A 23,736-nucleotide genomic window follows, 5' to 3' on the forward strand; every position below is an offset into this window, starting at 1 on the left:
GTCACCACACCCAGCTCCAGTTTATAGATTCATCTCCAGTTTATAAAGGAGGTGACTGAGGTACTGAGAGGTTAAAAAACCTTCCTAGAGACACTTGTCCAGCAAGTGGCCACTCCAGGATTTGAACCAAGGTGATGTGTCCTCAGGCTGCTTCTCTGCCACTGTGCCATGCTACTGAGTAGTAGTCAGCAGTGGGCAGGTGCCTGCAGTGGTCTGTAAAGACCACCTGAGATGTCCTCCCTCCTCTGTTCCACCCTGTCCAGGTCCAAGAAGACAGTTTAGGAAGAGACTGCAGGTGTGACTCTCAGTGTGCTCTTACATGAGAAGCAGGCTAGCACCCCAAAAGGAAGGATGGATGACAGACAGAGACTGTGCAAGCAGAGGAGATAAGGGGGCCGGAAAGCCCGGAGGTTGGGCGATGCGGGAGCCTGCATGTCCCGAGGGGGTGCTGGGCCCAGCGTGAGTACGTGTGACTGTGACTGAGACAGTGTGACTGCTTAAGGCAGGGACATAGCAGCTCCCTGACTGGGGGTGGAAGGCGTTAACTGTGTGAAGGCTGGTTGTGGGTGGGTGGGCTCTGGGCCTCGAACCCAGGGGCTGAGGGAGATAGTAAACAGCAGGGTGACTGGCGGGAGGATCCTGTTGGTAGCCCTGGGAAGATGCGGCAAGGCTGTGGGGGATTGTGTGACTTTGCAGTTCAACACATTCAAATTCAACCAATGTTGGCAGGGCCTGTTGTGCCAGGCAACCGGCGAGGAGGAGGAGACTCGGACCCAGCTTACAGCTGAAGGGCGCTGGCTGCCTGGTTTTGTGGGTTCACCTTGTGGTGCCTTTCGCCCTTGCTGGCATTTAGTCCTCAAAATAGTTCCATCCTCACGCTGAGGCTAGATGGAGGGACACAGAGGAAAGTGACTAGCCCAAGGTCACTCAAGTGCCAGGGCAGGACCTGAATTCAGGCTCCCAGCCTGAGTCCCTCCCTGCCACGCCTGTGCCAGAGTGGAAATGTCTAGTCCTGGAGGGGAGCTTGGACTCCTGGCCTTGGCTCTAGAGACATCCCCCTGGACCACGTGGGCTCCTAACCTATCCATGGTCACTGTGCTGAGGGGCGGGACGGTGGGTCGCCCCTAGTTCTTCTTTCCCTGGGGCCAGATTCATGGACGGACGGGCTGCTCGGCACTCAGGGACCCCCTAAGCGCCCCGCCCTGGCCCCAAGCCCTCCCCCAGCTCCCGCCCCCCCTCCTGGCGCTGCCTCTGGGCCTAAAGAGGAAAGGGCTGTCTCCACCCACCTCTCTAACTCTCCTTTTCTATAAAGGCCGGAACAGCTGAAAGGGTGGCAACTTCTGCAGCCGGGAGCGGCCCGCCTGCCTCCCCGCGCGCCCGCAGCCTCCCCCGCTGCCTCCCTAGGGCTCCCCTCTGGCCGCCAGCGCCCATTTTTCATTCCCGAGATAGAGATATTTTGCGCGCACACACATACATACACGCGCAAAAAGAAAAAAAAAGCCCACCCTCCAGCCTCGTTGCAAAGAGAAAACCGGAGCAGCCGCAGCTCGCAGCCCGCAGAGGACGCCCAGAGCTGAGAGCGAGCAGGCGGGCAGACGGACCGACGGACTCGCGCCGCGTCCACCTGTCGGCCGAGCCCGGCTGAGCGCAGAGCGGGCACGCCGCGCGCGCGGAGCAGCCGTGCCCGCCGCCCGGGCCCCGCGCCAGGGCGCACACGCTCCCGCCGCCCCCCCCCACCCCGGCCCGGGCGGGAGTTTGCACCTCTCCCTGCCCGGGTGCTCGAGCCGCCGTTGCAAAGCCAACTTTGGAAAAAGTTTTTTGGGAGAGACTTGGGCCTTGAGGTGCCCAGCCCTGCGCTTTCCGATTTTTGGGGCCTTTCCAGAAAATGTTGCAAAAAAGCTAAGTCGGCGGGCAGAGGAAAACGCCTTTAGCCGGCGAGTGAAGACGAACCATCGACTGCCGTGTTCCTTTTCCTCTTGGAGGTTGGAGTCCCCTGGGCGCCCCCACACGGCTAGACGCCTCGGCTGGTTCGCGACGCAGCCCCCCGGCCGTGGATGCTCACTCGGGCTCGGGATCCGCCCAGGTAGCGGCCTCGGACCCAGGTCCGGTGCCCAGGTCCTCCCCCGCCCCCCAGCAACGGAGCCGGGGCCAGGGGCAGAGGCGCCCGGGGGCCATGCGGGTGAGCCGCGGCTGCAGCGGCCTGAGCGCCTGATCGCCGCGGACCCGAGCCGAGCCCACCCTCCTCCCCAGCCCCCCACCCTGGCCGCGGGGGCGGCGCGCTCGGTTTACGCGTCCGGGGCCCAGCGGGGCCGGGCCCGGAGTCGGCATGAATCGCTGCTGGGCGCTCTTCCTGTCTCTCTGCTGCTACCTGCGTCTGGTCAGCGCCGAGGTGAGTTGCCACAGCGGCTGGGGCTAGTTCTTCATTCATTACCTTCGCCCCCACCTTCTGACCGCCCCCTCCTCTCCCTGCAGTGAACTTTGGACCCTTGCAGCCCGCGAGCCTGACGCCGGGCGCTGGGTGACCTCCTTGGGCTGGGAGCGAGGTCCGCGGGTGACAGGCTCTAAGGGAAGGCAATAGCGGTGGCTTTCTTTCCAACCGGCGGGCGAACCTGGCTCCCTAAGCCGTTCCGCGTCGGGGAAGGGTGTGTGTGGCCCTGCCCCCCACCCCTCGGGAACCAGAGAACAAGCCCGTTCCCGGCCGGGGAAGAGGGGGTGGGGTAGCGCCCCGGGTACAGAAGACAGTGCGTCCTCCCGAACCCACTTCGGCGCCAGCCTCGGCTTAGCCTCTGTCCTGCCACCGGCTTGCCCAGGAGGTGCAAGCTTGCGCACCACCAGTGCCATCCACGCCGATCTCTGGCGGGGTTCGGGTCCCACCCTGGCTCCCGGTAGGGGTCCGGGTGGGCGCCCTCCGGCACGGGCAGGGCATGCCCGGCCCCAAAGCACTGTGTGGAAGCAGCTTGTGTCTCGGGGGGTGGGTAACAGGGAGAGAGAGATAGAGAGGGAGAGACGGAGGGACAGAGGCGCAGGTAGGTTTCGGGCACTCGGATAGGGGAAGAACTGGGGGCTCTGAAGGAATCCAGCCCCCGGGGCGCTGTGTGTCTGAGGCCTCGCCGTACCTGTGCCCGCGCCCTGCTAGAGGAAGCACCACTCTCCCCCGCATGCGGGGTGCGGAGCGCGCCGCCTGTAAAAGCCTAGCTGCAAGGGAGATGGGGTGTAAAAACATCTGCGGGAGCGCTGGGGTCGGAGCCGTCCCCACCACTCCCAGCCTCACGTAGCGGTGAGTTGGCAAGTCTACCCGGAATCCAGGTGGGAAAGGGGGCGGGGCGGGAGGACGCGCGCGGTAGAGGGGAGGAGAGGGCAGCCGGGAGCGCGGCGTGCCTGGGTCCCGTCCCACCCGCGTCCGGCCGCGGCCAGGAGTCCCACCTCGCCCGCACCTCGCCGGCTCCCGGGGGGGGGTCGGCCCCTGCAGCCTCCTGCCAGGCGCAGGAAGGAGGCAGCGGCGGCGAAGGGGTTAAAGCAGAGGGCTCGGAGTCGGCGGCCCGACCTTGGGCCGCCGCCAGCGCAGGCTGTTTTGACCACGGAGGAGCCGTCGCCGTCTCCTTTTGTTCTCGGGGCTCCTCGAGGGCCGAAAGCCGCCCGCCCCGGGGCCCCGCCCTTCCGCGGCGGTCCCCCGCGGCCGGCACCTGGGAGGGAGGACGCGGGTCTCGGCCTGGCCGCCTGCAGGCCCCTCCCGACGACCCCTCCCCCCCTCTCCCGCAGCCCCCCAGGCCGCGGCCAGCTGTTGGGGAGGGGGTGGCCGGCCGGCCCCAGCTGCCGCCTCGCCTCGCCGTGGGACCTGGGGGCTGGGCCCGGTGCCAGGGCGTCCTGGGAACGGCGGCGCCCCGCGGCTGCTCTCCGCAGCCCACCCCGCCCGGGCCCCCGACTCGCTCACTCACCCCACGCATGCACACTCCTGGCCGGAGGCGATGCTGCGCTCCGGCGGGCGGGCGCGCAGAGCGACGGGCACGCACTACCGCGGCCGGGTCGCGCGCCCGCCGCCGCCACGCCCGTGCACACGCGGGACACACGCGCGCGCACCGCACACAAACGCACGCACGGCCCCTGCACGCGCTGTCTAAACACACGTGCGCGCACACCCACGCACGTACACAGGCACGCACAGACCCCCGTGCACCCATCGCCTGGTGCTCGCCCACGCGCAACAGGTGGGCCCCCCACCGTGGGCCCCGGCACCTCACCACCTCTGTAGCAGCCCCATTTCCTTCCTGACGGCCTGTGAGGGAGGAAGAACCTCCCATCAGGCCTCAGCTCCACGGCACCCACTTTTTTTTTTTGCCTTGTCAGGTCAGCCCCTCAAACCTTACCCATATACGACTGCTTTTTTTTCAACCACCTCCTCGTGGCGGAAAATGGTGTTGATGTGACTCTGAGGGGCATTGAGGTGTCCAGACCGATTCCCTCTCGCATAAGCCTTTATTTGAACGTGCAAGGCTAGAGGGACCTGGAGTGTGCAGCTGCGGAGGGGGCTCCCACCCCTGTCTGCTTCATTCTCTTGGCTGATCCCAGCGTGCCCCTGGGAGGCTGCTGCTGACAGCTGGATGTTTCCCCAGCCTCCCCTTACCATTTCCAGCTCTGTCCAGCACCTCCTCCTCCTTTCCCACAGCTCTGCAGGCTCGTGTTTCTGGGGTGGAGGCTGCCGCACAGAAACTGCCTTTCTCCTCACTTTAGTCACAGCATTCTGGAACACATGGCCACAGGCACGGTGTATGTGGTGCTTTGCGGTTTATGAAGCACTTTGCTGTTAAGCCTGAGTAAGCCTCAGGCTAGCCCTGGGGGAGGAGACCTGCATGGGGATCACAGCATTTGGGGGCCAGTCTGGGAAGGAGCTTTGATGGCCAGTGCTGGGAGAGTCGAGGCAGGTCTGCTGGTGGAGGAGGCCTTGGAGCGGCCACCTCCTGGTCATGCTTGGACTAAGCTTTCATCGGAGGGCAGCAGCCCGGAGGCAGGGCTGAGCAGAAGGTTCGCTGAGGCCTGTGAGGTGCCACCACCCCCTGAGCTGGTTTCCAGGAGGGGGAGTCCCGCTGTCACGACATGTCTGGCCTCAGCAGCCTTCTCTGGAAAAGAGTGAAGGGCTCCACGGCACTTCGCCACCCAGCTTCCTCCCGGTTTGCTAATGGCCCTAGGGGGCAGGAGACCAACTGCTGGAATCCAGAGCCCTGGAGGTGTGCAAGAGCAGGTCACACAGAATTTGGAGGATCTGGTGCAAGAGCCAGGAAGTGTGTGTGTGTGTGTGTGTGACAGAGAGAGACTGATTGAGCAGGAATGCTGAGATGTTTACCATGGGCCTCATAAGTACCTCTCCAATCTTGTCTTCCCCTCCCAGCATTGAGGAGCCTCTTCCACAGAAGAGGCAACTGTTCCGTGGCAACTCTTCCCATGTTCTGCTTTATTTCATTTTTTATTACCTGCTTTCCCCACTGGAGTGTCAACCCCACTGGAGAGCTTTCCTCCTGGTCCCCACTGTTAGAACAGTGCCCAGAGCACTGTGGACAATCAGTAACTATTTGTGCAAAGAACAGTGAGTGCTGGGTTGTGGGGGAGGGCAGGCCCAGGCCCCCTACGTGCTCCAAGGCCCGAGTGACTCCTGTGCTCCAAGGGCAGCCCCCCCCATTCGGCCCTCTGGTGAGCATCGGTCTTTCAAGGTCCCCCATCTTGAGAGAGAAGCATGTCTTTCTCTTCTCTGTCTTGGAACTTGGGCTGCCAGAATTAGACAGGACAGAGGAGAAGAAACAGAAAGAAAATCAGACTGCAAAGGTTCTGTGTATCTTTAGCTGGGGCTAAGTTTCTGCCACATAAAAAAAAAAAGAGAGAGAGAGAGAAAGAAGACTGGATTAGCTCAGAGTTTCCAAAGAACAGTAGAATCCCCTGGCCTCCAGCTGGGATGGGGATAGGTAGTGATTGCTGTGGCTGCCAGTATTATAAATGGCTGGACTGGTTCCTCTCTTCCTGCTTTAATTTCCCTCTGCTCCTGCAAGAGGTGGGGAGGCCAGGGTGCTGGGCCCATGTGAAGGAGTGGAGGCTGAGTGGGAGGGTCCCAGGAGCAGTAAGGAAGAGCAATGCAGTTTGGAAACACTGGTTCTAATGGCTTATGTGGTTTCCCCCAAGAGAGCTTCTTTGAAGGACTTGGTTGGCTTTGGCATCTGATCTAAATAAGGCCTGCGACTCTCAAGCAGGCAGGCTCTGGGAGGCCTCATCAGCTTCTTCCTCTGCCAGACAACGCCCCTGGTTGCTTGGGCCTGTGTCTCCCTCGGTGGGAAAGGCAGGCGGGCTGGGGAGTGTGTATCTGTGTGTGTGTGTGTGCTGGGCCCAGGAGGAGGGTGGGGTTCCAGCCCCTTTGATCTGCCAGCCTGGTCAGGAGCAGATCACTCACCTGGCCTCACGCTTGCTCGTGCCCTTCCTACCTGCAGCAGCTGGTACTGGGGCGGGGTCAGAGGAGGCTGTTTGCCTTGGCTCCCATGGCTGGCTTTGCCCCAGCCGCCGCCTCACCACGCCCTTGCCCTGCCAGAAACCCCGGGCCTGAGATCTGTGGAAGCTTCTTCAGGGTGCCAGGTCTCCTTTCCCATCTTTGAAGGGAGTTGCCCACCTGGAGGCCTGGGGAACCTGTGCCCAGGAAAACCAGACTCCTGGCGGCTCACCTTTCCATACCAAGAGGAGCCTCCGACTCCCAACAGGTGCTCATGCTCGTCATCCACAGAGGACTGCATCCTGGAGATGAGCACAGGCTGAGTGTCCCCATCACCCTCACCCACCCCCAGCCCCGGAAGGGCCCTGCCAGCCCACGAGGCCCCAGGCTCTGCCAGTGTGGAGGCAGGGTACCATTTCCTGGAGCCCAGCACAGGGGATAATACAAAGTCATGCACCCTTCCATGGGTGGGCAGCTCTCCATCCACTCCTTGTCATCCTCAACAATGTCCTGCGCTGCTGGCCCTGAGCACGTGTGCCACTCGCTGCTGCCCACAAAGGAGCCATCCGGAAAGAATTAATGATGATGACAGTGACAACTTATTAAACACCCATAATCTGCTGGTGGCTCTTCTCTGTGCAATTATGCCTCCCAGTAACCCTGGGCGAGGTATTATTAGCCCCATTTAAAAGATGAAGAAGGCGAGGTTTTAGATGGTGACAAGGTTCCAAGAATCCATGTCGTGCTGGCATTTGGAGCCCTTGCTCTTTTCTCTGCTATAGGATTTCTCAGCCTCTGCACTACTGACGTTTGGGAAGGCCGTCCGGTGCCCCGCAGGGTGGTGAGCGGCATCCCAGCCTCCACCCATTTAGATGCAGGGCATGCCCCAAGTTGTGGCCACCAACATTGTCACTGTTCCCTGGGGGCTCAGTTGGCCCCGGTTGAGAACCTTTGATGTGAGACATGCTTCAGGGTGAAGAGCCAACACGAACCTTGTGTGATGCTGAGGGCCAGTGGCTTCAGATCTCCGGAGAGGGAGGCTGAGGCGCCCCATGGTGGGCTGGAAGGGGTGGGTGTTCTGGAGCTTGGAAATGACCCAGCTCTCCCACTTCCTGACTCTCTGGACCTGTAGCTGCTTGTATAATTTATTTCTAAGCCTCAGTGTTCTCATCTGGAGCATGGGGATACAAATACTGCCAGCCTCTTAGGATTGGTAGTTTATACGGTGTTTTTCTCAGTGTGTGGCTTGTAGCTGGCACTTAAGAAATGTTAGTTGTGGTATTATTATCAAATCCAGGGACTTGTGGTGAGTTCTGAGCATCTAGTGGCCAAATTACCAGAAGCTTCTGCAGGGATGGCCTCCCTGCTCAGATTAAAGGGACTCTAGCAGCTCATTTGCCTAGAGATTGGGGAAGAGTATCCCAGATGGCCCTCCTGGTGGAGGAGGTGGAAGAATCATTCCGAACAGAACCTGGAGAAGGGTAGACTCCTTCATGCATTGAACCAGTATTTATTGAATACCGACTGTGTGCCTCTTCCACCTCCTCAGACCCTATCCTGGGCTCTGTCGCACTCAGCCTTGGAGGGTCTCAGTTTGTTTCTGTAAAAATGTCATCTTTGTGTTAGGGGCCTGGGTCTGGGGTGTCCACTCAGCCTGTTCTGGGGGTCTGCCTCCTCTGCCATGGCTGGCAGCTGTGGCCAGCTCTCCAGTGGGCTCCTGCCTTGGCACAAGCACTACGTGTCATTTGCTGCTAGGCCTTTGGGCCCCTCCCCTGGGGAGCTCATTGAATCTTATACTCCACAAACATTTCTTGTTCTCTTTCTGCCAGTGATCCAGGGAGGCCTGGCTGGGCACCCAGCTTTGGCATTTTCTCTGCTCCTTCTAACACCTCCGGGCAGAATTAGAATTGAATCGAATGTTCTTCAAAGCCCTCGATTCACAGATGAGAGTCAGGACCATCGGGGCAGTGACCAGCCGAGGTCACATGGCAGTTGGTCTGAAGGCATGGGATCCGGCCCTCTGGTCTGCCAGTTCTGGGTTTGACAGAACTCTCAGGGGAAGCGGCTTTCGCTGGTGTGCACTGGAGACCAAGCCCTCTGTTCTGTGGGTTGGGTACTTTGTCAACATTTGGAGAACACCAAAGGCGTGGTCTCTCTTCTAAGGTGGAAGGAATGAACTTGAACTTGCTTGAGGGCAGGAGGAGGCAGGCCAGGGGGAGATGGGGACAAAAGTGAGGGGCAGCAGAGCCCATACCCTCGCCGTCTCGCAGGTGCAGCCCCTGGCTACCCGGATACTGAAGGAAAGACCCTAGTTCTCAGCCAAGCCCCACGACCTTTTTTCCCTCGAGTTGCTCAGCAGCTCTTAGACTTTGGGCGGGGTTGTAAGCTCCATGTTCAAACAAAGACTTGGAGACTCAGGGGTTTCAGGGAATGATGTAAGTTTAAAAGTGGTCACCCCACCTCCCACCCTGAGTCTTCTAGCTCCTGGGTCCATGTGGGTGGCCAGAGTTGGTCATGGCTGAACCCCTGGAGGTGTTCTAGACTTCATGATAAGCTGGAGGAAACAGAGCTTTTGGGGAGAGCCCCTTGAGGCTGGCTACGGGGCTGGGACACCCTCTTTTCCTTCGTCCCTTGCTCCCCCTCCGCCATCAGGCAGTGAGAAGGCAGCAGACCCTTTTGTGAAGGTGGCCTGCCGGAGCCCCTCTGAGCCCCTCTGACTTTCGGCTTGGGGAGTGTGGAGTGAACCAGGAAGGGCCAGAAGTCCTCCCTTCTTAATCCAGGGAAACTGAGGCAGAGTGATCTAACCCAAGATTCCACAGTAGTATGCCAAGCCTATCGACGCTCTCTCCAGCGCTTTCTGTCCAAACTGTGCTGCCAGAGTGCTTGTGCCTGCTTGGGTGTGTGTTTGCAAGTGTGTAAGTCACATGTGTTGCTTGCACGTTTGTAAGTCATGTGTATGTTTGCATGCATGCGTGTAAGTCACATGTGTATTGGTGCAGGTGTGTAAGTCACACGTGTGTTGTTTGCACAAGTGTAAGTCATGTGTGTGCATATGTGTAAGTCACAAGTGTTGCTTGCATGCATGCGTGTAAGTCACATGTGTATTGTTTGCAGGTGTGTAAGTCAGGTGTGTTGTTTGCACATGTGGAAGTCATGTGTGTTTGCACAACTGTAAGTCATGTGTGTGCATGTGTGTAAGTCACAAGTGTTGCTTGCATGTGTGTAAGTCATGTGTGTGCTTGCATGCATGTGTGTAAGTCACATGTGTATTGTTTGCAGGTGTGTAGGTCACACGTGTGTTGTTTGCACATGTGTAAGTCGTGTGTGTTTGCAAGTGTGTAAGTCACATGTGTTGCTTGCATGTGTGTAAGTCATGTGTGTGCTTGCATGCATGTGTGTAAGTCACATATGTATTGTTTGCAGGTGTGTAAGTCATGTGTGTTGTTTGCACATGTGTAAGTCATGTGTGTGTTGCTTGCATGTGTGTCACATGTGTATTGTTTGCATGAAGTCACCTGTGTTGTTTGCATGCATGTAAGTCACATGTGTTTGTACATGTGTAAGTCACGTGTGTGTGTTTGTATGCATGCAAGTCCAGTCTGAGCCTTTGAGCATGCAGTGACAGCTAAGAAATTTTCTTTGCTTCTCCATGGCTGGTGGTCTGAATTGTGCTTCTCAGTCTCCTACCTGCCCTCGCCTCTTTCCTGGGATCTCTGTCACCAGCCCCTTATGTCTTGTGGGATGGTGGGGGACGTGGCTGTGACCTTCCTACAGGGCTGCTCTCGTGTCGTTGTGGGACCTGTGGCTTCCCTGGAGGAAGCCCGGCTCCGAATGAGGCCTGTTAAAGTGCTTATCAAGTTTCGAGTGTGTTTGGCAAACGGCCAAAGGGGCTCTAAAAATAGGGTTTGGTTGGGCACAGGGCACGGGTACCCTTTCAGGTTTCCCGGCTGTATCTGAGGATTCCCTTTTCATCTCCTTCGAGTGACAGACCTCACAGTTACCGCTAGGACCTGGGGCCTCCTGAGGCCATCACACGCTGAGCGCATTTATTAAGCACCTCTTGTACCCAGGAGCCCGGGAGTACAGGCTCTGTCATCACAAAGGCATGGGTTCGAATGCAGCGTCTGCCAATAATTGAGCCTCTCTTTAAGCCTTTGTTTTCCCTTCTGTAAAATGGGGGTGAGATTGGCCTTTGGAAACGCTGGTTGTCTTCGCCGTCAGGTGTGGAGTGAGACTCAGAGAGAAATCAGATTTTGGCGTCCTCCCGGAAGGTGTAGTTTGGTGGGGGAGACAGACGTAGACAAGTCCGACTCAAAGCAAGCTGGGGTTCCTGCTGAGGGTTGAAAGTGCAGGATCTGAGCTGGGTCTCAGAGGCTTCGGCAGGTCCAGGCCCCCAGGCCTTTGTGTGCCTGGTCCTCAGGCCTGGATCCTGCCTGTCCATCATCTCCCTGTGACCTCAGAGCGTTCTGCAGCAGACAGTGTGTGGTGGGGGAGATGGCCACGCCGGAAAGCAGCCCGGACTCCCAGCTCACTCAGCCTTTGGTGTCTGCCCGGCAGGGGGACCCCATTCCTGAGGAGTTCTATGAGATGCTGAGTGGCCACTCGATCCGCTCCTTTGATGACCTCCAGCGCCTGCTGCAGGGAGACTCCGGAGGTAAATGGAATCCTTGACCCACTCTCCAAGGAGACTTTAAGGGAGCTGGGAGGGGCAGGACAGGAGGCATCCCTCCTCCTCGACATCTGGGGAACTGGAGGCCCGTTGCAGCCCAGCGAGAGCCTGGCCACACTCATCCAGGGCAGGGCCAAGTCAGCAGACGGGTTGGTACCTGGAGCTTGGGGTGTGGCAGAAGAAGCACCCACGTGTGGCCCCGGCTTGGTGCCAAGGGTGGGGTGCCAGGAGGAGGGCGGGCAGGCAGGGAGAAGGTGCCCAGGGCATCTGCTGGGTATGGCTCCAGGTGTGGGCCCGGCCAGGGAGGGTGGCACTGGAGGAGCCATCTCCCCGCCCCTCTGGCCGGGGGCCCGGTCTGCGAGGCCTCCTGGGGACACCTGGTCCCGACCAGCAGGCAGCCCTGCCCGTGCCGCAGAGCTCACTCAGCAAATGGGCACGTGCTCGGTGGCACACACGTGGCGGGGCTGGCGGGCTGGATTGACAATGTATTTATAAACGCTGTCTTCAGAGCAAATTCCATTCTATTCTAACCTCTGGCCTGTTCCCTGGAGCCCTGGTCAGCGGCCCCCCTACACCCTCAGGTCCCCTTCCCTCTGGGGTTCTGTCTCTTTGTCACTTTGTAATCCTTGCCCAGACGCTATCTACGGGGGAACAGCATTTCCTGCCTTTGTTTCCTCTCCCCGTTGGGCCCCTGGCTCCCTCTCAAAAGCATTCCCGGGCCCTTTCAATCCCGCCTGTGCTGGGGGCCGGTGAGGCAGGCAGGAGGGGGCCCCAGCTGGGCCCACCTATTGTTCACCAGGGCCCCCACCCGACGTCTCCCACAACCCCCACCCTATGCCCGACTGGCTGCCCCTGGCCACACACAATGGGGCAACTTCCAAATTTAGCCTTTCTACCATTTCTTTCCAAGCCTTTACACCCCCACCCTCCGACGGCCCCTCCACACCCCTGGTGGGGGTCGGGATCTTGGAGATGAGGCTTTCAATAGCAGGCCTGTTTCAAGGCAACCATGTGGCTATTTTTTCCTAATCAACTTAACGTTTCCACAAAGCGCATCTTTTCCCCATCTCCTCCCCACCAGTGACATTCCAGAGATGGCCGGGAGAAAGGAAGGGAGCCAGAGGGACAGATAGGCTCACTGACGTAGGGGCTGTCAGGCTGGACGGAAACAGACCAGTCATCAGACTCCCCGCACGCAGTGCCTGGACGGACAGGCGGCAGAAGCCTTTGTCTTGGATGGGGCCAGTGGGTCGGGGCCAGAGTTGGAGTCACCGGGTACTGTGTGGACGTGGCAGGAGCACGTTCCCAATGCCCCTTCATTCATTTGTGGCTCTTCACCCATGAGAGAGACAGAAGGGTCTGTCCAGGCTTCAACATCTAGCTTAGAGGCAGGCCTCCCTCAGCCCTCGAATCCCAGCAGCCAACCTCCGGCCTTGGGCTCTAGAAAGGACCCATGTCTCCAAGGAGTGCTGCTGGCACTGAGATGGTGCCCAGGCTAGAGAAGGGTGCTGACATTTGCGACCAGAGGAATCAACAGATGGCTGGGGGCAGACATGGGGCAACAGGCTAGAGAAGGGGAGGGAGACAGACGCAGATACGGGGTGAGGGGCCGGGAGCTAGAGAGACCAGGCCCTTGAAGGGTGTGTGGCGGGGGCTCTCCACCCCCAGAAGGCCCAGCTCCCACCCATCTTCTCTGCCTTCAGCTCCCATCCTCGTCCCTCCTCCTCCCTCCCTCCCTTGCTCCCGCCCAGCGTGGCCATTGTCCAGGGCTCCAGAGGGGCTGTGTTTCAGGGCATGCTGGTCCCCCTGGGGCTTCTGGGAATTTCTCCATTCAGCACTTCCTATGGGAACGCTGGGTGGAGGGGCATGGAAACGGGCCTTCGGTGCTCCAGGTCCTAGCCCCGCCCTAGAGGCCGAGGAGGGTTCGCTTACAGTAGCAAAGGGGAAGGGTTATTTTTAACTCCACTGACATGGGTTCTGGCCAAAAAATGTGGCTAAAGAGCCAGGGATGCAGTAAGGGTCCACCACGCCCTGGGCCTGTGGCTGTCCTGGGGGCTGCTTCGAGGGTCTCTGCTTGGGGCCAGGACCCATGCATCTATGGGGGTAGAAGGAGGGACTGCTCTCTGGAGTCGGGGGAGGCGAGCCTCCTGCCTGCCCAGAGACCTCGGCTGAGGGAGCCCCTGCCCACGGTGGGTCTGCCTTGTGTCTGACTGTGCCTTCTCCTGCAGAGGAAGATGGGGCTGAGCTGGACCTGAACATGACCCGCTCCCATTCTGGAGGCGAGCTGGAGAGTGTGGCTCGTGGGAGAAGGAGCCTGGGTAAGACTGAGGCTCCCAACAAGAGTCCCTCAAATTAGGACGGGGGTCAGGAAAGAGAATGGGGGGGTGGCAGCTCGTCGGAGGGTTCTGAGGGTCCCCTTACAACTCCCTTTCCCCCCACATTCAGGACTGAGTGCTCTGAGAAAGCAAAAGCATCCCTAAATGCCTGTGTTGAGTCATCACGCCCCCTCGCCCCCACACTATCTGTTTTCTAAATATAGTGCTGCGAAGCTCATTTGTTCCTTATTTCAACCCTGGAGGTAGATATTATTAACCCCATTTCACAGAAGTGGAAACTGGGGCCCAGAGAGGGGAAAGAAGTAGGTGAGGTCACACCGCTAGAAAGCAGTAGGGCTGGGATCCCAACCCACTCCCCTCGCTTGAACCCAGCATGGTCCCTGGCAGGCGGCAGGTCTCTTCTGCGGCTAAGGACTGCGGCCTGGGCTGGGAGACCTAGAGCAAAGCCTGGAACTGCCTCCTGGTCCCTTGCAGAGACCAAAGAAGACAGTAGATCACCAGGTCCCAGAGAAACCCTCCCAGATGAGGCCAGTGCCCCCTCAAACCCCTCCTCCTCTTTGACCTGGAGTCCCCAAAACACAGCAGTTAGTGGCTGGAGGAACCCATGGATGAATCAGGTGGCTGAGTTCCACCCCCAGTCTGTGCATGTGGGTGGGAAACTTAGCTCTCGGAGTCTCCCGTCCTCTGTGCGTGGGTGGCAGCCATAGCCTCAGTGCCTGCTGCAGGCTAGGCTCACCTCACTGCACATCTCAGATCCACAGGGGAGGGAGGCACTATTATTATCCCACTTCATAGAGGAGGAAACTGAGGCTTTGAAAGCAGCAGTGACACAAGAATCCACGGCACTGTAAGACTGCAGTGCACGCATGGTTTCCAGCTAATACGGTACCTGTATAACGACCACAGGTTGAGCAAGCCCATACATGTGTGGGATCATAAAGAATAATCAGGCCGGGCGTGGTGGCTCACACTTGTAATCTCAGCACTTTGGGAGGCCGAGGTGGGTGGATCACAAGGTCAGGAGTTCGAGACCAGCCTGGCCAACACAGTGAAACCCCGTCTCTATTAAAAATACAAAAATTAGCTGAGCCTGGTGGGGCGTGCCTGTAATCCCAGCTACTTGGGATGCTGAGGCAGGAGAATCGCTTGTACCCAGGAGGTGCAGGTTGCAGTGAGCTGCAATGGTGCCATTGCACTCCAGCCTGAGCAACAGAGCAAGACTCCATTTCAAAAAAAAAAAAAAAAAAAAAAAAGAATAATGAAATAGTTACGTGCCAGCAGAGGGAAACAGACATTTACCAAGCATTGCCAACATGCCCTACACTCTGAATTTTCTCTCTTGAAATCTACAGTGGTTCTTGGGTGTAGATGTCACTGTCCCATTTTGCAGATGGGGAAATGGAGGCTTAGCACGGCTCAGCCACCTGCCCAAGTCTCGTGGCTAATAACAGCTACAGCTTGAAACTGGAACCCCAGGGTTGAAGACGTGAGAAAGAGCAGTTCCTGGGGCACCTGCTGAGTTCCCCTGCCAGGCAAGGGTGGACTGTGGGCAGCTGCACGCTCCTGACTCAGGTTCCCTCTTCTCTCAGGTTCCCTGAGCGTTGCCGAGCCAGCCACGATCGCTGAGTGCAAGACGCGCACCGAGGTGTTCGAGATCTCCCGGCGCCTCATCGACCGCACCAACGCCAACTTCCTGGTGTGGCCGCCCTGCGTGGAGGTGCAGCGCTGCTCTGGCTGTTGCAACAACCGCAACGTGCAATGCCGGCCCACCCAGGTGCAGCTGCGGCCAGTCCAGGTACACAGGCCCCACAGCCTCCCGGGGCTGGCCCGGGTAATGGGTGAGGGCCGCCCTTCTGGGGCTGGTACCTGGCCAGGCTTCCTTGATTGGGCCGAGTGGTGTGTCGAAGGACATTCCTGATTTGTTCCTGGGCTCTGTCCAGAGACACCCACTCTTGGGAAGCTTTTTCTGGGCAGGTGGACTGAGGCCAACATGAGTCCTCTGAGGTGGCCCAGGCCACTGTAGCCAAAAGCCCGTGAAGAGATGCATTTGCAGACATTTGTCTGACACTCAGAATGTTCTGGGCAGCTGCTCAGGTTCCCCCAAAACTCTCTCTATTCAGGGCTGTCTTGAGAAAGGCTCAGGTGGGTGCCCCTGCATATTTCACACCCACTTGTGTAACATGCTGTGTCTTTAACAAGGAGGGTGCAGAGAGGCCCACCAGGTGACCGACACCATGGAGCTGGGGCAGGTCCCCCGACCACAGTGGAATGCTGACTCTGCCTCTCTTCGGAGGGATGGGGGATACATACACTGGACTCAGGGAAAATTCTAGAGTAGAGGCTGTCACAGGGAGCACACTGGTCTCAGCCTGGATGGGGCAGGGTCAGAGAAGCCAGAGCTGTTTCTGCTTCTTGTGGAAAGATTCCTGCATGTGCCAGGCCAGCCTCGCCCAGAGGCTGGGCAGTGGGCACTCCTCTAGCTCAGTGCTGGCCTGCTCGACCACACCCCCTTCTCCTGCCACCAGCCCGTGGCCCCTCTTCCTGCCCACCTTCCCTCCCTGGCTTGGGCCCTGCGCCCGGGACTACGAATGTCACTTCACCCCACCGCCCACTCTTGTGGTATTGCCTGTTCTCAAAGCTGCCAGCTCTGTGGATGGACACCTGACATCTGACCTCCCCCGTTCCCACCTCCCTCCAAGATGAAGTCTCCCCCCACTTCCTTCCAGACAACCATCTCCCGCCTCTGGCGCAGCCCTGACCTTGGCTGGCGCTCCGGGAATGAGGATACCACAGGCCCTAGCTCAACCCGGAAATGCCTTTCTGGCTCTCCATCTCTGGGGGCACCGAGGGGGGCCCTAGGTCGGGAGGGCTTGTTTTGATGGAAAAGCTACGAGGAGGGCAGAGGGCAAGGTCCTGCTATTGTTTGGGCCAAAGTGTTTGCCCCACAGCCTGCTCTCTGGGCTTTCGAGGAAAGATCGACTCAGGGGACACAGGGATGGGAAGAGCAGGCCGCTCAGGCTCCCTGGGCTCCTGGCTGTGTGACCTCACAGAGGCATGTTGTGGCTCTGTCCTCCAGGTGAGAAAGATCGAGATTGTGCGGAAGAAGCCAATCTTTAAGAAGGCCACGGTGACGCTGGAGGACCACCTGGCATGCAAGTGTGAGACAGTGGCGGCTGCACGGGCTGTGACCCGAAGCCCGGGGAGTTCCCAGGAGCAGCGAGGTAACCACCTCTCCAGGGTAACCACCTTTCCAGGCTCAGTTCTCAGCTCCTTTCTGCAGATGCTCCCTTTCCCTTTCCCTGGGGGCAGGAACCAGTCTTAAAAATGGAGATGGGGCTGGAGGCAGTGGCTCACGCCTGTAATCCCAGCACTTTGGGAGGCCAAGGCGGGTGGATCCCCTGAGGTCAGGAGTTCGAGACCAGCCTTACCAACATGGTGAAACCCCGTCTCTACTAAAAATACAAATATTAGCCGGGTGTAGTGATGGGTGCCTGTAATCCCAGTTACTACGGAGGCTGAGGCAGAAAAATCACTTGAACCTGGGAGATGGAGGTTGCAATGAGCCGAGATCACGCCATTGCACTCCAGCCTGGGGGACAGAGCAAGACTCCGTCTCAAAAAAAAAGAAAAAATGGAGAGGGGATGAGTCCTGCCCCCAGTGAAATTCATTGGAGGCTTTCTTTCCATCTTGCTGAGAACAAGCCAGATTCCTCCCTGGCTTGGGAGCCCTGCATGAGAATTAGCCCCTGGCTGGCCCTCTGGTCTCTGCCAAGCAGTACCCTTCACCTATGCCACCCTCACCAGGTAGGCGTCTTTCAGTGGCCAAATGAGTTTCTGCCCCAGGGCCTTAGCACACACCGCTGCGGCTGAAACACACTTCTCCTAGCTCTCCACAAGCCTAGCTCCTTCTCTTCACTGGAGTCTCAGCTCAGAAGTCTCCTCCTCTTGGAAGTCTGCCCTGGTCACCCCATCCAGAGCAGTCCCATTTCCAGTATTGCTACCCCAGCCTCCTGCTTTGTTAGATGTGGGCATGGGACAGTGGAAGGAATCTGGGCCTGGATGAGAGAAAGCTCCATGTGCATCGACTTCAGATACTGGGCAGCTTGTCCTGGGGATGAGAAATCAAAGTCATTTCTTGTACTCTTGAGCGGGAGAATTAGGACAAGTAGGGAAAAAGACGCTGGAGTGAGATTTTAGCTCCATATATAAAACAGCTACCTGGTGATCAGTCAGGGGTTCAAGGTGGAATTGACAGCATTGGGTGGTAGTGAAACCCCATCTCTACAAAAAGAAATGCAAAAATCAGCCAGGCATGGTGGCACATGCCTGTAGTCCCAGCTACTTAGGAGGCTGGGGTGGGAGGATTGCTTGAGGCTGGGATGTTGAGGCTCCAGTGAGCTGTGATGGCGCCATTGCCCTCCAGCCTGGGCGACAGAGCAAGACTTTGCCTCAGGAAAAAAAAAAAAAGATTAATATGATTAGATGAGCATTTTAAAAAATCATATATGTGATAGTTCTTTTTCATTAACTTTCTATTATTAGAGACAGGACAATCTCTTCATTCTCGTATTTTATTAACAAGCCCCTGAAGACGAGGCTGTTTCTTGGTCTCTGTATCTTATTCCCAGAGCTGAGCTGAGTTGCTAGATGCCATGGAAAGACTGATAGTTTGTCAGCTTCAAACTGATGTGTTGTAAATTATTGAGTTAACATAGAGGATGATTTCTCTATTAAGGGAAAATTATATATTTTTTCATTTTCTTTCGAGACAATCTCACCCTATTACCCAGGCTGGAGTGCAGTGGCCTGATCTTGCCTCGCTGCAACCTCCACCTCCTGGGTTCAAGCGATTCTCCTGCTTCAGCCTCCTGAGTAGCTGGAATTATGGAAACTTGCCACTATGCCCAGCTAACTTTTGTATTTTTAGTAGAGATGGGGTTTCACTATGTTGGCCAGGCTGGTCTTGAGCTCCTGACATCAAGTGATCCACCTGCCTTGGCCTCCCATGGTGCTGGGATTACAGGAATGAGCCATCACACCCAACCTCTTTCTTTTTTGCACCCAGGCTGAAGTGCAATGATCATAGCTCACTGCAGCCTTGAACTCCTTCATGGGCTCAAGCAATCCTCCCTCCTCAGCCTCTCAAGTACCATCACGACCGGCTAATATTTTAAATTTTTGTAGAGACAGGGTCTCGATTTGTTGCTCAAGCTGGTATCAAACTGCTGGGTTCAGGTGATCCCCCCACCTCAGCCTCGTAATGTGCTGGAATTATAAGCATTGAGCCACCACACCTGGCCTTCTTTGTGTTTAGAATGAGTTACTTTATGTATTTGTTTCACGTGATTTTCTAAACCAGTTTCTTGGGAGGCGCATTATAGCAGTGAAACACAGATGACACAAAGTCCCATCATTTTAATTCTAGTATTGTGGCTGAGTATGACAGTGTTTCTGTCACCTCTCCGTGGGCCAGGCTCATTGGTGGTATGGCCTCTGTCATACTGTGGTTGGTGTGAGACCTCCCGGGCTCAGATCTGCACACTGTCACTAGAGCAGTGTGGTGACCTTGTGCTTGCCTGGGCTTTGCCTAGCCCAGTGTCCTGCTGATGGCCCAGGCTCTGGGCAGAAACGCCCTGTGACCTTCGGTAACCCTCCTGGTGTCTTCTATCTGAGGAGATCTGAAGCCCACCCAAGTCCCTAAACTGCTAGAAAATCTGCCCTTTTGCAGAGATGGAATAGCTGCCTCATGGGAGCTAGCATCTGTAAGGTGGGAGGTCAGGTGTCAGAGCCCGGCAGGCTGGGAGGGCTCAAAGGGCTCCCAAGAAGAGACTGGCTTTGAGCTCAGCTGTCCCTGCCAGGGTGGCCACCTGGGACCCCAAGAGGGAAAGAAGCGTAAGAGCTCCCCTTGACCAAGGTTCACAGGCATCGTTGTTTGTGCTCAGTGGTTGGAAGTGTGCGCTCTAGAGGCAGATCCCTGAGTTCAAATCCCAGTCTCTGGACTTCAGTTTCCTCATCTGTTAAGTATGGGTAACAGCACCTGCCGGTAACAACACCTGCTGTGAAAGGAAATGAGCGTAGAGCAGCACCAGGTGCATGGTGAACAGTAGCTGGGGGTTTCTGGCCATTTCCATGTATTGTCTCCTAATGCCAGGAGGCCAGGGCTGCTGTCTTCGCTACTTTAAAGATGTGGAATCTGCAGGGTGTTGGGGGGCTCACTTCCGTTATCCCAGCACTTTAGGAGGCCGAGGCGGGTGGATCACTTGAGGTCAGGGGTTCAAGACCAGCCTGGCCAACATGGTGAAACCCCATCCCTACTAAAAATCGAAAAATTAGCCAGGTGTCATAGTGCATACCTGTAGTTCCTCCCAGCTACTCAGGAGGCCGAGGCAGGAGAATTGCTTGAACCTGGGAGGTGGAGGTTGCAGTGAGCCAAAATCCAGCCTGGGCAACAGAGTGAGACTCTGTCGAAATAAATCAATAAGTAGACATCCAGGTACAGGGCATTTAAGTGACGTGCTCCAAAGTGCACAATATGTGGGAGAGCCCAGATTTGAGCCCAGGGGGGTCAGATCCGCACCCTGAGTTGTGGCCCATCCCAACGCAGCGCTTCTCAGAGTGGCATGGGGCAGGTGGCAGGTGACAGGTACAACTGACCTGAAGGCCCAGCTCCATGGTGGGAGTGTGATTCTGGCCCAGAGCCCAGTGGCCTTCCTACCATGTGACCGGATGGGGCTGAGAGGTTGGGAGGAAACCTCAATAGTAGGTCAAGCTAAGGAACATAAGAAAAAAGTGAGTTGTAGCAGCTGCCGTGTGCTGACCACTTCTTACTCTGGGCTTTTTATGATCTCTCCCAGGTCTGGGGGTTGGCCAGGCTCAGCCGGGCAGTTCTGTGGGCCCCTGCACTTGTTGCAGTCAGCTGGGGGCCTGGGCTATGGTCACCTGGAGGCTCAACTGGGACAGCTGGGCCTTGTTTCCTCTCCCTGTAGTCCAGGGCCTCTGGCTCTATGGGGAGAGCCAGTCCCCACATGGCCTCCCGTGTGGCCTCTCGAGCAGGGTAGCCAGAACTGACGTGTGGCGGCCCAGGGACCCCAGAGCATGAAGGTGAGAGCTGCCAGGCCTTCTTAAGGCCTCTGCCTGGGACTAGCACGGCACCACTTCTGCCTGTTGTTGGTTAACCAGATCCAGCTCCAGGCCAGATTCAAGGGGCAGGGCAATAAACTCTACTGGTCAGTGGGAGGAGACAGAGGACTTGAATCCATATTTAGTCCACCAGGCTCTGTGTCCGGCACTGTGCAGAGAGCTTTGCCAGCATGCTGTCATTGATTTCTCCCACCAGTCCTATGAGGCGGCCAGTCTTATTGCCCCCATTCCACAGAAGGAGGTACCGAGGCTCAGAGAGGTTCAGTCATTGTCCCCAAGGCCCATACAGGGCTGGTGGGCAGTGGAGGTGGGATCCTGGACCCTGGCCCAGATTCCCCTCCTGTCCCTTTCCCTAGCCCAGAAGACCAGGGGAGGTCTGTGGTAGGTCTGGGTCGGCGGGGAGACCGTCCCGGTGGTCCTCATGCTGATGAGGTCTTTCTTTTCCTTGTGCAGCCAAAACGCCCCAAACTCGGGTGACCATCCGGACGGTGCGAGTCCGCCGGCCCCCCAAGGGCAAGCACCGGAAATTCAAGCACACGCATGACAAGATGGCACTGAAGGAGACCCTCGGAGCCTAGGGGCATCAGCAGGAGAGTGTGGGCAGGTGAGGGCCAGGCGGGGAATCTGAGGCCCAGAACCCTGTGTTTCCTTCTCCCTGGCCTGTGGATGGGGTCAGGGGAAAGAATTTCTCCATATAAAATCCAGCCTCTGAGCCTTGGCCCTCTCTGCCTAGTTATCAGCTGGGGCCGGGTGGGTGGTGGGATTTGGAGACCCCAGCCCAGCTGTCCCCACACGCCCCAAGAGAATGGGAGGTCTAAGTCTTACTTCCCAGCCCCTCAAAGCTCTCAGCCCTGAGCAGGCTGGAAATCAGGGGTGACTAATTGACCCCAGCTCCCTGTCCCTGGCATGGGGGACATATGAATGTGGGATGGACCCTCTAGGCTGTCTCTGACCCCCGCATCTCTTTGCTTGGCCTGCAGGGTTATTTAATATAGTATTTGCTGTATTGCCCCCATGGGGTCCTTGGAGTGATAATATTGTTTCCCTCGTCCGTCTGTCTCGATGCCTGATTCGGACGGCCAATGGTGCTTCCCCCACCCCTCCACATATCCGTCCACGCTTCCATCAGTGGGTCTCCTCCCAGCGGCCTCCAGCACCTTGCCTAGCAGCTCAAGAAGAGAAAGAAGGACTGAACTCCATCACCATCTTCTTTGCTTGACTCCAAGAACTTGGCATAAGAGTGTGAGAGAGACTGATGGGGTCACTGTTTGGGGATAACCGGCTCCTTCCTCTGCACCTGGCCTGGGCCACACCCAAGCGCTGTGGACTGGCCCGAGGGGCCCTGCACATGGCCCTGAGAACCTCTCAGCATAGCCTGCCTGGTCCCTGGACCCCTGGCCAGCTCTGAGGGGAGGCACCTCCAGGCAGGCCAGGCTACCTCGGACTCCGTGGCTAAGACCACAGACAGGCACACAGACTGGAGAAAACCCTTCTCACCGTGCCCAAATCCCAGTCACCTCGTCTCCCTGGCACCTCTGTGAACAGTGACTTCGTTTTGTTTTCACTTTGAAGATGTGGACTCCTCTGGGTGGGTGTGGCCAGTGCGCCAGGTGGCTGGGTGCCCTCTCAGATGGGGTTAGAGATGGAGTTTGCTGTTGAGGTGGCTGTAGATGGTAACCTGGGCATCCCCTGCCTCCTGCCACCCCCTGCTTCCCACACTCCACTCTGATTCCCCTCCTTCTCTGGTTCCTTTCATCTCTCTACCTCCACCCTGCATCTTCCTCTTGTCCTGGCCCTTCAGTCTGCTCCACCAAGAGGCTCTTGAACCCTTTATTAAGGCCTCAGATGATCCAGAGGCCAAGGCAGCAGGGGACCTGCCCATCATATTCCAACCCAGCCAAGACTGCCATGTAAGGTTGTGCAGGGTGGGGACTGCACAAGGACATTGTATGCAGGGAGCACTGTTCATACCATAGATAAAGCTGATTTGTATATTTATTATGACAACGTCTGGCAGATGTAGGTAAAGAGGAAAAGGATGGGATCCTTTTCCTAATTCATACAAAGCCTATTTGCGGACTGGCTGTGCCACTGATGTATCCTGTGGCTTGGAGTGGTCAGATAGGAGGGAGACTGTGGTAGGGGCAGGGAAGCAACACTGCTGTCCACATGACCTCCATTTCCCAGAGTCCTCTGCTCCAGCAACTGCCCTTCCAGACATGTGTGGGACACCCGGGAGAAGGTCTTTAAGGGAGGGTGCAGCCCCTCTTGCTCACACCCCTCCCTGCTTGCACACTTCCCCATCTTTGATCCTTCTAAGCTCCATCTCTGGTGGCTCCTCCCAGGAAACCAGCTTGTGGGCTGGGAGTGGGGGAGAGAAGGGAAAAGATCCCCAAGGCCCCCTAGGGATGGGGTCCGAGCTCCCACCTCGCTTCCCGCCTACTGCACTTTCCCCCTTCCCCTCCTCCAAAACCTGCTTCCTTCAGTTTGTAAAGTTGGTGATTATATTTTTGGGGGCTTTCCTTTTATTTTTTAAATGTAAAATTTATTTATATTCCATATTTAAAGTTGTAAAAAAAAATAATAACCACAAAACCAAACCAAATGAGTCTGCTGGAGGTCTGTCTGTTGGCATCGTGCGTGACAATTAACCTTTCTGCCTTGGCAGGATGTGCTGACAGCTTGCCGTGTGTTTCTCTCTCTCTGGGAGCCTCAGGCGCGATCGCACACACTGGCACGGGCACACACACACATACACATGCTCACACATGCGTGCACATACACGCAGGCCTGCAGTTTGGGGGAGGCCTCTGTCTAGTGGGAAGAAGAGACACACAGATCATTCTGTCAGTCTTGGTCCTAATAGATTGCCCCATTTACTTAGGGCGCAGCTCCCGACACATGGACCTGTGCCTGTCCCTGGTAGTTGATGAGAGATGGGTTTCCACAGCCTGAGGGTCTCCATAGAGGAAGTGGATCCTCAGGATCGTAGGGTGGGCTGGCTGTGGGGAGGGGGTGCCCACTGCAGGGAACACTGGAAAAGTCCCAGAGAGGGAGGTGGGATTTGGAAGGAAACATCGGAAAGCAGGGTCTGGGGTCTAGCCTCTGCTTAGCCCTTAGCCAGCTGT

At 57.3% G+C, this 23,736-nt stretch overlaps 1 protein-coding gene across 3 annotated transcripts; it reads left to right on the forward strand.

The window, feature by feature from the left end:
• The first annotated feature begins 1,065 nt into the window (after positions 1-1,065).
• PDGFB (platelet derived growth factor subunit B) lies at positions 1,066-23,211 on the forward strand. Of its 3 annotated transcripts, none has more exons than XM_010343444.3 (7): positions 1,066-2,389; positions 11,021-11,117; positions 13,361-13,450; positions 15,058-15,263; positions 16,545-16,689; positions 21,062-21,212; positions 21,738-23,211. In XM_010343444.3, the coding sequence occupies exons 1-6, from the start codon at positions 2,327-2,329 to the stop codon at positions 21,184-21,186; spliced, it is 726 nt and encodes a 241-aa protein (XP_010341746.1). In that variant the 5' UTR covers positions 1,066-2,326; the 3' UTR covers positions 21,187-21,212; positions 21,738-23,211. The 3 variants fall into 3 exon arrangements, with proteins under 3 accessions (XP_010341746.1, XP_003932904.1, XP_074247402.1); XM_003932855.4 differs by having other exon boundaries at positions 1,067-2,389; positions 21,589-23,211; XM_074391301.1 differs by lacking the exon at positions 1,066-2,389 and adding an exon at positions 3,204-3,277 and having other exon boundaries at positions 21,589-23,211.
• The last annotated feature ends 525 nt before the right edge of the window (positions 23,212-23,736 follow it).

Source organism: Saimiri boliviensis, chromosome 21 (genome assembly GCF_048565385.1).
Source record: "Saimiri boliviensis isolate mSaiBol1 chromosome 21, mSaiBol1.pri, whole genome shotgun sequence".
Classification (NCBI taxonomy): domain Eukaryota; kingdom Metazoa; phylum Chordata; class Mammalia; order Primates; family Cebidae; genus Saimiri; species Saimiri boliviensis.